Source organism: Asterias amurensis, chromosome 13 (genome assembly GCF_032118995.1).
Source record: "Asterias amurensis chromosome 13, ASM3211899v1".
Classification (NCBI taxonomy): Eukaryota; Metazoa; Echinodermata; class Asteroidea; order Forcipulatida; family Asteriidae; genus Asterias; species Asterias amurensis.
Window position 1 is genome coordinate 7,575,028 of NC_092660.1, and position 12,918 is coordinate 7,587,945.

Below are 12,918 nucleotides of genomic sequence, written 5' to 3' on the forward strand. Positions count from 1 at the left end.
TTTCGACTATAGCCAAGAATAATGTTCCCCCAAATACTCTCCTTCAACATGTCGTTCACAGACAAAGTTTGATTCGAATTACCCCGCTATTGTCAATTGGAAATAATTGAACTACCAAACTTGCTTATGTTATAACATTGAATCGGTTGGCTGCCAAATCAACTTCATCTATGTATTTCGTTGGAACTTTTTTTTCAGCTTGGCTAACCGTATAATATATCTAGGTCTGAAAGGAAGAGGCAGGCAAAACTGGTGCGTAATTTTTTTCAAAGATCAACACATTAATTTCAATTAATATTTGAAATAAGCACTTCTTTCTAAAAAGGTCGGAGTGTGTAATAGTTGTTTATAACATACGTGCTCGGGTACACAGGTCACACATTGCTGGGCAGTTGGTCAACACGTAAGAATGGTCAGCATCACACCAGCTCTTGGGCCAGCCGGGGTTGGCTCCACAGTTGTTATGGTAGTCTGTACACTCCTCTGAAAACATAGACAGGAGAAAGCAAACATTCTTTGATCTCAGTGGCATTTTTAAAACTTAAACCGTAACTTAAACTGAAGGGTGTTTAGATTGTGGAACTTAAATGGGAAAATTTGAAGAGCCATTGCTAGCTCTCTCTTTGTTTTAGATTGTGTCGATATCAAACCATTGTTGGCTAGACTGTTCGCAAACGGGCAGTCTAATTGCCCAAACATGACTCTAAAATGACTTCCCGGAGTAGTATAGAACGGTTCCACTAAATGTTGCCATTGGCGAGTATTTTGATTTCTCCAAGCCAGATTTTGAAAATACTAATCAGGGGATCTTTGAGGTTGGTTTTATCGTATGATAGTTAAATACTGCACCAAACTCATGAGTATTGTATGACTGTCGCAAAATCTGACATGTTTGACTACGTTGACATTTGTGTTCTAATTGTTGCTTTGATTTAGGCTTTCTTACTAAAATGCGTGGAGAACGCTGATTTAGGCTTTCTTACTAAAATGCGTGGAGAACGCTACACATCATTTGGTGATAATATGTACTCACTACTACAGTCGGTTCCGTGAAAACCATCAGCGCATGAGCAGGAGCATTTTTGGGCATCAAGTACACCACCGTTGAGGCAAACCTGTTTACATTCTATGAATAAATAAACAATTAATACTCCAATGTTTAAAAGCGCTGCTGTTGCTTTATATCTGAACAGATTGAAGAGTTTTACCTTTAATCTACTCGGGAAATTGCGACATACAAAAAGTTCCCAAACAGATAGCACAAAAACCAGGGACACATCTGGCCAAGTAAAGTAAAGTTCCTATTTTTGTCTTAATAGCGAAGCCCATTTAAGCTGCTGTCAGATGCTGTCAGTATTGTGTGATTACATTTTGAATAAGTAACTCGAGCACAAAAACATACACAATTAAGACAATACAAATTACATCGTTGGCTTAATTAACATGAAATCTATTTGGACAGTAATGGGGTAAGTTTTCAGAGGCAATTACGTCTAATCTTAAAACAAAGTTTCAATAAAGAAAAACTCACCACAGCTCCCCGAATGCGTTGAACACAACCCTGTATAGTAAAGGAATTGTTGAAGTGAATGGGTTTACGATCTGTGTAATACAAATAAATTGTTCTTAAGTGTCAATATTATATGTTAATTGTTCTTAAAGTTGAGCAGCATATACATAAGCTACGAAAAAAACAAAATTCGGTAGGAACGGTTCCCTGCTCTTGAATTGTAAAGGTCGTGGGTTCCAACCCCACCCGAGTGAAATGCCTGTGCATATTTGTTTAAAGAACTCGGGGAAGTACTGAGTATACAGTGTTAACACACATCGGTGTATGGGTAAAAACCAGAAATGGATATGAATTATTTACATAGACAAACGAGCGTAGAAAACCCAAGGGTAGAGAAACATAAATATTAAGGAATTCTTACTGCAAAGGTTGTTGTAGCACTGGCCTATTCCACTGGTGCACTGGGTGCAGGGTGTACCTGATAGAAAGGGCACGCCTCCCCAATTTCCACTGAGTTGTGACAAACAAAACAACAATGACTGTCGTGAAAACCGATTTAGATAATGTGGACATTTGATAATAATAGTGAGTTAAAGGCACTAGACATCATTGGTAATTGTCAACGACCAGTATTCTCACTTGGTGTATCCCAACATATGCATAAAACAACAAATCTGTGAAAATTTTGACTCAATTGGTCACCGAAGTTGCAAGAGAATAATAAAAGAAAAAACACCCTTGTTGCACAAGTTTGTGTGCCTTCAGATGCCTCAAAAAAGGCTTCCGGTCTGAATTCTTTTAATATTTGAGTGAGAAATACCTCTTTCTCAAATAATTTCAGAGGGAGCCGTTTATCCCGATGGTTTTTACTATAAAAAAAGTCTCCATTGCTTGTTACTAAGTAAGTTTTGGTGCTAACAATTAAGATCAAAAGGAATAGTATGGCAACCGAACTTGTATGGAACTTTGAATTCGAAGCATAATTAACATTCATTTCATAACAATTTCTGTAATTGTATTTTATTAACCTTTTTTTTAAACCCCTGTAGGACTATGTCGGGCTTGTTTTTTTTTTTATATATTTTTTTATATTTAGATTTCACTGTTTTCCTAAATGACTGATAACTTACGCTGGACCATAATTACAGGTGACCAACCACGCGTTCTTCCAAGTTACACCGCCTGTTGTAATTGGGCAGAAAGCCATCCCACAACCAACAGCTTTAGATGTTGCCCAGGTTACCTGCAAAACGTAATGTTGGATTTTTATCAAACAAGGTGCAAAATATAAAAATTGAAGAGGTTGCACATTTCCATTTGGAGGACTTAAAGGTATCAGACACGTTTGGTAATTTTCGTTTACCCGAAGCAGTCTCTTGGAGGCGCGCTATATTGTCAACCAATCACGTGACTGAACTGATTGAATGATGACGCAATTTAATATGTATGTCTAGCTACTAAGTGTCATTAATAAAAGGTGAAGCCACACTCTAAAGTATATATTAGTAAACCTACACTAAATAGTCATATGAGCATGATTTTGACTAACTTACATCAAAATCATGTCTCATACGACTAATATAAAGTGTTGTTTTTACTAACATATTTTTAGAGTGCATCGAACGAGTGTCTCCTTTGTAAACAAATTATGTTTTCTAAAAAAATATCCCAAACTCCAAGCTCCCTATTGAGAACTAGCCACATAATACCACGGATTATTTGACTAAAAGTTATATCAATGTCCGGCCTCCTAAACAGGAATTGTAAACAAATCTCTTAGACTGAGGATAATACGCTCCAGGAATGATGTCAACCATTTTATCGACAGACCATGGCTTCCAGGTGGCTCGTGGGTTGGAAGTTGTGTTATTGATTGAACAAACTCTTTGATGTTGATTCAGACCATTATACGGGAGGCAAAAACCCAAATATTGCACCATGATTACAAAGAGGACTGTTTGAAATATGATACTAAAGTACAATCGTGTAAGCGCGTATGAGTAGATTGTCACAGACGAGTGCCTTTTTTGTTATCACCACCAATCCCTAAAAGCAATCCTGAATGAAACGCTGCAAGAACAATTGTTTGAATGAGTAATGGTTTGAATATTTTACCTGTGTGTAATGTCCGCACATCTCTTTGGGCTTACACGTATCGTTGCTATACGTATAGAACTTATCCTCATTATACCATGCCTGCACAGGACCTGATCCTAACACCGGATTCGACGGGGAGCCGGGAGCTTCAATGTAGAGGTTCTGGCCAATGGATGTCCATGGACTGATGTTCGTTGGGTTGCCATGAGCATATTTACACCCTTCAGACCACTCCTGTGCCATGGCTGCTAACTGTGGGTCCCATACCTATGGGGTAAAGACCAACCGTGTACACAAGTAAGTTTAAAAGGGAGCATTTGGAGCCCCTAATCAAAGGGCATAGACCTTACGCAGAAAAAGTTGGGCCATCGCCAGTTTTTACCCCCAAATTATGTATGTTATAGCACTGTTTACTTTCCTGAGTTCTGTGAAGAAAAAATCACAGGCATATTACTCGGGTGGGACTTGAACCCACGACCTTTGCAATTCCAGAGCAGTGTCAAACCAACTATTAAAATATTATTAGTTGTCTGAAAACGCAATAACAGTCGTCTTAAAAAATAATATTAAATGTCTTAAAACACAAGTCAACATAAATGAATGCACACAGAAGTTTTGAAACATTTCAAAATAATTTAAATGAATAAGTAGGATTGGCCTGCCACCTTCTTAATTAAAATTACTTTAGTTACCAAATAGTTCATGTTGGAGGCTGCTGGCACAGTTTCTCCTCGCAGTTTATTGTGCCTATCCAAGAATGCTGCAATTTGACTATCTGACATTGTGGCAGTGGCTCTCTCCACCAAATACTGGTCCATCTCCCCCTCTTCCAATTTCATGAACGACTCATTGGAGATGAGAAATTCCTTTGCATTTGCATTGGTCTTAAAGACGTAGCCTGGAAAGGAATGTGAAGTAAACTTATTTATCGTCTCATTGTTTGCCAAAATATGCCACTTAAACAACAAATATTTCAAACCACATGGGCTACAAAAAAAACCCCGCATGTTTCCACATGTTTGATTTGCTTTATTCATTTTAAACTTCCTTTAACACTGAGTAGTTGAAGCAAACCTAAACACAACCAGCTCTTAAAGGATAATGATAGTAGAAAATTTACCTTAACATATTAGTTGCTGAGGTGCTGTAGTTTTTGAGAATTTAGTACAACAATGTCATGGAAATACGTTTTTGCATGCTAAAATAATGTTCGTCTCATGATCACTGAGACGAACTTTATTTTCATTACATTGTTTTACTCATAAAAAAAAAAAAAAATACAGCACCTCAGCAAGTAATGTTTACAGGAAAGCTTTCTACTATCATTATCTTCAAACTGTAAGTTTAATGTAAATCTGTGGACATTGTGTTTTGCGTCCCACTTTTCTACGGTTGGGTTTTATAATAGGGTTTAATGCGTAACGCAGTAAACCGATTTAACACCAGGAAATATGCATAATTATAGTCAGGTTGCACAGTCGGGGCTATAAGCGATTGGGATTGTCAGGGCGCATTCAGACGTGGTTCCATTGTTCTTTTCAACCAACCAAAGCAATGCATTTGGGGAAAGGGTGCTTGTCTTTCTGGGAACCGTCATTGAATATTCTGCCACCGAGGAGTTAAGATAGATTGTATAGTTTCGCAAAATTCGGTACCTTCTTGGCAACTCGCTGGAAGTGGGAACCGCATCGAAGAAATCCAAGTGATACCTGATGAGGAGGGCGAAGATGGGCGGCTACAGAGAGTGGTGAAGCCGATGGCTTACTAGCCGGGCCAATCGGGTGAGTCGCTACATTTTCAGACCTAATGCTGGGGCAAGTACAGCCCCAACAGTAACGCTAGTAGGTAACACGAGTACCGTGAATACGGAAAGGTTTCAAACATCTAGTATGTATAAAGGGCCAATAATTGCGAACATCCCACAGATTGATAGTCAGGATATTTCATGGCCTTTACACGTAACTCGGGGTATAACGGACCAACATTCTCAAAGCATGAGTACAGGTACACAAGGACAAGAAAGGGCGGACAATCATAATTTTTCTGGCAGCTTGCCGTTTAATATGAAAGTTCGTCAGAGCTTGTGTCAGTCAGGCCAATCAGGAATAAGTAAGCCTAGTAGTTTAGTGTACAACTTGGCAAACTCTAGTCAATATTCAGGGTATTCCATACATAACAGGGATGGGGCATGTAGTAGGTTAGGAGGGACATCATCTTCAATAGAACTGGGTGGTGCCCAACTTTCAAATGCAGGGTGCAAAATAAGTACAGTAGTGATTGCACAGCGGGCTCTTGAAGCATACCGATGGCGGATAACATGCAGCATATGAATTAACCATCAACTCCCTTTAATCCATTGATATCGGTTCGTAGCGAATTGGGCGAGGGCCTACCGCTAACCTTAAAATTTTTAAGATTATTCATAGCGAGTTTGTGGATTTTGCTGTGATCTTATAAAGAAGAGTGACCCTATAGTAGTACAAATAGCCTACCGCTAACCTTAAAATTTTTAAGATTATTCATAGCGAGTTTGTGGATTTCGCTGTGATCTTATAAAGCAGAGTGACCCTATATTAGTACAAATAGCGGTCAAGACACAATAATTCTTGCTGGCTGTAAACGAGGGGGGTTTTATAATATGGAAAGATAATAAACACAGGCGTCCAATTACTTCTATACATTACATGGACCTCTGCATTTTTTGACTTATGTAGCAGTGTATTTGCGAGCTCATCTCCATAGAACACATAGAATTATTGAAATAGTGTCAGATCGTACACACAGAGAGCAGCAGCTCGTCCAATAAGGGGGGATGGCGCACTTTTAGAATGAGGCAGCAATTAACACCAGTTAGATCATGGGCATAATTGACGATGAATTATGGGCATTGCACGTCACAGCACCATGTGTTAATCAAGCTCTAGAACAAAGTGTACATAAAGAATAGAAGGGCGATACCAAGTTTCATTATGACCTTTCGGAATGATTGATCATTATTAGGAACTAAATGGCCAGCTTCCATAAATCAAGGGGTAGCCTATTGCATAATATTAAAATTAAAGACCTTTGCATCTTCTTCCATTTGTACATACGTATCTGGTATTTCATATGTTTAATGAATAGGGTGGTATAGATGGCCTTAGCTTTCGATCCAAACCGGACCTAGTTCAGAGGCATAAAACAAGTACAAACAAATACATATCCATTCATAGAAAAAGAGAGGGGAAATGGATTAAATGAAGAAAGAAGCAGGAAAGAAAGAAGCGGGAAAATAACAGCCAATCAAAGTTTCTATTTCAGAAACAATTGGTGGCTATGAACCAATACGAGTAGAGTGGCGAGGACAAAGGAGGTTTCATATGAAAGGATGGATTACTGGACCATAAAAGTGGTAAATGCATTGTTCGTTAACAATGCAGGGAAACATGAAAGGGTAGAATTAGAGAACAAGTTGCATCATGATGCAATTATCAATGGTCAATTAATAGAGAAAAGCAAGATCAAAAGTACGATGGTATTAAAAATAGGTATGAGGGACCTGTGGAAAAGAGAAGGGGGGTTACTTACATGAGATAGTTATAGTAACAAATATATAGGACAACTTTAAAAAATTAATTTATACTTGAGTTACAGAATATAAACAACATTATAGTTCTCAAGCAGAAGTGAAGTGGGGGTAACGGGAAGTTATTTAACACCAGTGTTTATGTTTAGCCAAAGGGCTTGACTGTCTTGAGTTGGTGAATCCAGTGTGATTCTCTATGCTTGCAGTTATATTTCATATGTTCATAAATTGCACAAATGGGAGGATCCGACGGGTAGTTTCATTGTTTCTAAGATGAAAGAGGATTGTAGACGCTTGGACCCTCGGCAAGATTCAAGATGTTCCATTACATTTCCAGTGCTGAGCAGTCTGGTTAGTTTTTACCGCCAGTCTGCAAAATATTGAATTATTCGGTTGGGTCCTGAGGCGAATTAGAATAAATCTGCTTTATACTTGTTAAGTATAAAGAGTTACACGGTTCAATGGTTTGGCGGGAACATTGAATAGGACTGGGTGCGGTACCCAGGGTAAGGCTTATCTGGCTATGCTATCAATATACACATTAAAGCTTTGTTAATTTAGTCTTTTTTTAGTCGTTATATAGTTTAAGTATCATCGGTAACAGTAGCAGCTACCATAGCTTAGCAGGGAGGTCAGTATAGCTTGAACCTGAAAGCGTTGATTTGCATAGATCAGGTGTACGTTTCCAATATCGGTTGGTTTTTCGTATCTGGCGGTCAACACAGCACTGATGTTCCATGGCAATGACACGTTGTGTCGTAAAAATGTCGGTACAAAATGTAACGAACAATGGAGGCGGGCTAAACCGTAAAGCTTACGTATATGAACAACAAAGGCGCATGATTAAAAATTATCAGTTGATCCGGTTATTCAAGTTACAGGGTGTAATTATTGTCAGTGAAGACGAAAATTCGGTCGTTACAAAAAGTAACAAACATTATAATGTGGGACTAAACGTACAGAGTATGTACATGAGATGAGAAGACGCATGATTAAAAATGATCGAGTGATCCGGTTATTCAAGTTACAGGGTGTAATTATTGGCAGTGAAGATAACAATTCGTAAAGTGGTTACAAAAAGTAACCCATTATAATGTTGGATTAAAATGTAACAGAGCATACACATGAAATGACAAGATGCATGATTAAAAATAGGTTCAATTACAGGGTGTAATTTTTACAGTGAAGACAAAAATGTTCGATGCAAACGTAGAAGAGTGTGAAGATGAAAAGAGAAGATTAATGATTAAAAAGGAATCAGTTGCTCCGGTTGCAGCATAGCTTGCAGACATACCATATTTGACCTATATGACCTTTATTAAAGTAGCATAGTTAATGTTTAAAGTATAATCAGCATATGAAGCTCTGCTGTTAAAAGCAGCATTCTTGGTTGCCCTTTTCGGTTATTCTGAGGGTGAGTGAGTTTACAACTCACGATGGCAAATTCCCGGGCGTTGCGTCTTGGTGATATTTCCTTTAATCAGGAAGGGAATTTGCAAGTAGTTCTAAGATATTCAAAAACGGATCAAGTGGGTAAAGTTCAATCATTTCTATTGACAGGAATGCCAATACTTCACCGTTTGTACATTGAGGGGGGACCCTATGTCAGCCAGACAAGTTAATCACATCTTAAAGTAGGGATTAAGGCCTTCAGGTAAACCCCACACCCTTTTCAGTTCATAGTTGCAGGATATGTTTGGGGTTCGGGAGGAACAAATCAAAAGTATGGGGAGATGGAAGTCTGGAGCACTTGAATCCTACATTAGGCCAGACTTAATGTTTTCAATTGTCTAAAAGGGGGTAGCTTGTAGCAAGGTCATAAATAAGCAGTGTAGACAACCGCTTCTTTAATTAGCATATTGCCGTTTAAGATAAATAATCATTTACAAGATTGGTGAATGTTGAGTTGGTTGTTAACAAATTGTGTACAACATTTTCAACTACATACAAGACTTTGACAAGATAAAATATTGGTCAGAACAGATTACCCAGGCTGTTTTTCTTTGAATTTGTTTTTATACAGATGTTTATCGGGGACAGTATCATTCGCCACAGCAGCGGCACAGTGGTGGTACAGTGACATGGAAAGGCGTGTGTCTGGGGCACACCTGGACGGCTGGGACTAGGCTCAGGAGATACGGCAAAAGGCGAAGTCCCGACGACAATAGTGTTACATCTAAGGACCAAAGATATCTTGAAGGAAAATTCGGAACAGATAACACATAGGGTAAAAGGGAGCCTAAAGATGTTCATCAATCCGATGCAAGAACGTGGGTACCGGGACAGTATCATTCGCCACAGCAGCGACACAGTGGTGGTACAGTGACATGGAAAGACGTGTCTAGGGCACGCCTGGACGGCTGGTACTAGGCTCAGGAGATACCTGGCAAAAGGCGAGGTCCCGACGACAATAGTGATATATCTAGGGACCAAAGATATCTTGAAGGAAAATTCGGGACAGAGTAGACATAGGGTAAAGAGAGCCTAAAGGTAATTAGGAACATCCTACCCAACACACGGTTAATTTGGTCAGACATTTTGTTAAGGGTGAAGTATCAAGGTAAAGTTAAAGGAGGGCAGAAAAACGCTGCACTTGGGATTTAATAATGTATGCAAAGAAGATACTTCGGGAGATGCAAAACGCACCTGTTATAAAACAACCCCATCTCATTAACCCTTCCCGGAAGGTGCGTACTGGCAAGACATGATTCATTTGGTTCCATCAAAATTTATCAGACGGGTTGACACTCGGAGAAAGTTTTGTTAAAAAAAAAAAAGAAAAAAAAGGGGGGGGGGGTGTTTGGGCAAATTTTTATATCAAAATTTGCTTTGGCGGTAAGTTTAGGTTGTTCCTGTAAACAACAAGCTAATAGGCATTGTAGCCTGTGAGGAAGTGGTAAATTAATTTATGTGAATTGATATGGATAAATATGGTGGTAATAAAATGATGTGATTGTATATAAAGAAGTAGATTAATTTGGTACCTTCTTGGCAACTCGCTGGAAGTGGGAACCTCATTGACCCGGAGTTTTCTCCAGTCAATGAGTGCATTTATAATTATAATATTTGTAATTAGTCTGGTACCTTCTTTGGCAAATCGCCGAGAAGTGGGAACCTTTGCGGATTGGAAATTTACCGTTCGCAAAGTGAGGGATTGGGACCCTTTGCGAATTGGTCGCAAAGTGTATTATAATGGGAACTGGTATACTTCTTTATGAGTGTGAATATCACTGGATGGAATTAAATAAAGGGAAATCCCTTATATTATTATGAATTGGCGTTTTACCACCGAATTCAGAGTACGGAATAAATTAACTCTTGGCAGAGTTCACTACAACAACAAATCCTTGTGTCTGTGTATATTTATCAGGTGGTAATAGGGTTTAATGCGTAACGCAGTAAACCGATTTAACACCAGGAAATATGCATAATTATAGTCAGGTTGCACAGTCGGGGCGCATTCAGACGTGGTTCCATTGTTCTTTTCAACCAACCAAAGCAATGCATTTGGGGAAAGGGTGCTTGTCTTTCTGGGAACTGTCATTGAATATTCTGCCACCGAGGAGTTAAGATAGATTGTATAGTTTCGCAAAATTCCCTCCCTCCCTCTCTGGGGTTAATGGAAGGGTCAGGGTAATACGGAATACGTGGTAGAGATTGATATGACTGATAATCTTACAACTTACACTTAAAGCGGTAAGTTTAGGTTGTTCCTATAAACAAGAAGCTAATAGGCATTGTAGCCTGTGAGGAAGTGGTAAATTAATTTATGTGAATTGATATGGATAAATATGGTGGTAATAAAATGATGTGATTGTATATAAAGAAGTAGATTAATTTGGTACCTTCTTGGCAACTCGCTGGAAGTGGGAACCTCATTGACCCGGAGTTTTCTCCAGTCAATGAGTGCATTTATAATTATAATATTTGTAATTAGTCTGGTACCTTCTTTGGCAAATCGCCGAGAAGTGGGAACCTTTGCGGATTGGAAATTTACCGTTCGCAAAGTGAGGGATTGGAACCCTTTGCGAATTGGTCGCAAAGTGTATTATAATGGGAACTGGTATACTTCTTTATGAGTGTGAATATCACTGGATGGAATTAAATAAAGGGAAATCCCTTATATTATAATGAATTGGCGTTTTACCACCGAATTCAGAGTACGGAATAAATTAACTCTTGGCAGAGTTCACTACAACAACAAATCCTTGTGTCTGTGTATATTTATCAGGTGGTAAATCCTTTATAAAGGGGCCATGACAATTAACTGACAAAAAAATGACTGTTTCCTCTTATTTAAATGCCGTCAGTGAAAATAGTGAGGCAAAACGAATCCCGAAATCGGATAAAAACAAAGTTTGGTATCATACTCTTACCTAAGACCAACGCTGATATCAAGAACATCACTGGCCGGTTCATGACTGCTTCTACAAGGAGTTTCTGTAATTTAATGCTTCTTTGAAAAAAGAAAAGTAAAAAAAAGTAAAAAAAAGTAGAATCGTTTTCAAAAACAATGGCCATAATATACGTTGTAGCTAATAACCAGTTGCATAATGTTAAACATCTGAACTAGCCGGAGGGCACTGTTAACCCACAGTTAGGTCTGTTTGGAGTGCTGTGGTCCCAAGGTAATTCCCACAACAGAAAAACTTTGTATAGTAGCCTGTGATATAATATTACGCTGTATTCTGGAAGTGTCGTGGCCGAGTGGATAAGAGCACCGAATTCAAACGCTGGTGTTTCTAATCAGCAGAACTTGGGTTCGAGTCACAGTCGTGACACTTAACCATTGCTTCGTCCTTCGGATGGGACTTAAAACCGTTGGTCACGTGTGTTGTGTAACGCACGTAAAATGACCCAATGCACATAATATCAAAAAGAGAAGGGGTTCGGCCCGGTGTTCCTGGCTGGATTGGCAGCTTATTGCGCCACAGTACGATTTGGGAATCACTAAACAATTAGAAGAAAAAAGAAAAACTTTAGAAATACTGACTGCACTTATATTAGTACTTAAAGTCACCTGGTATTTTTTTAAATTAAAGCTTTTGTCACTAATATATGTGTTTTGATGAGTGGAATGTGAATAAACAGTTAACTAAGGTTTTAAAAAATCAGTTCTTATGTTATTTACAAATTTAATAGTAGACCCCGACCCGAGAGGGCGCTGTTCGTGACGTCAATCGAGGCAGACTTTGCCTGTAATGCGTAGAGTAAACACAATTGCAAAGTACATGTACGGACCAAGTCGTGAGTTTGTAAGTTTCAAAAAAAATAAAAATGTTTTTTTTCTGGCAATGCCGACCAGGTGTATTGCTGCTGAATGCAGAAAAACATTTTTTGAAATGTGCCAACTCACGACTTGGACGTACATGTACTTTGCACGTGTGTTTACTATACGCATTGCAGGCAAAGTCTGCCTCGATTGACGTCACAAAAGGGGTAGGCGGAGTCAGCCCCCCAAACAACTTTATATATTTTTTAAACATATAAATCGTGACAAACAATTACTAAAAAATTGTTTTATTGTTCGTAAGCATATACTCTTATGTTTGAAAGAAAAAAAAAATCTATTTCCAGGTGACTTTAATATAAATTTCCCGGATTTATTTTAGCAAAGAAAAAAAACCCAAAAAACCCAGACAACTGCTGTCAGTTTTATTGCCTTGTGTTGTGCTCTTGTTATATAATATGAAGGTTGGTATTCAACCATGGTCATTTCAACCATGGTTAATTTATCATAGCCAGA

General features: G+C 38.6%; 1 protein-coding gene across 3 annotated transcripts in view; it reads right to left on the reverse strand.

The window, feature by feature from the left end:
- The window catches only part of LOC139945964 (uncharacterized), a 70,914-nt gene that overhangs the window by 15,383 nt on the left and 42,613 nt on the right, over window positions 1-12,918 (reverse strand). For 2 of the 3 annotated variants that reach the window (XM_071943507.1, XM_071943508.1), the window contains exons 2-9: window positions 11,549-11,628; window positions 4,300-4,505; window positions 3,626-3,874; window positions 2,641-2,753; window positions 1,932-2,020; window positions 1,532-1,561; window positions 1,034-1,126; window positions 358-483 (exon numbers count right to left, since the gene is read on the reverse strand). In XM_071943507.1, coding sequence (XP_071799608.1) covers window positions 358-483; window positions 1,034-1,126; window positions 1,532-1,561; window positions 1,932-2,020; window positions 2,641-2,753; window positions 3,626-3,874; window positions 4,300-4,505; window positions 11,549-11,628 — 986 coding nt within the window. The remainder of the gene's footprint in view (window positions 1-357; window positions 484-1,033; window positions 1,127-1,531; window positions 1,562-1,931; window positions 2,021-2,640; window positions 2,754-3,625; window positions 3,875-4,299; window positions 4,506-11,548; window positions 11,629-12,918) is intronic. The other variant, XM_071943509.1, reaches the window with a different exon arrangement.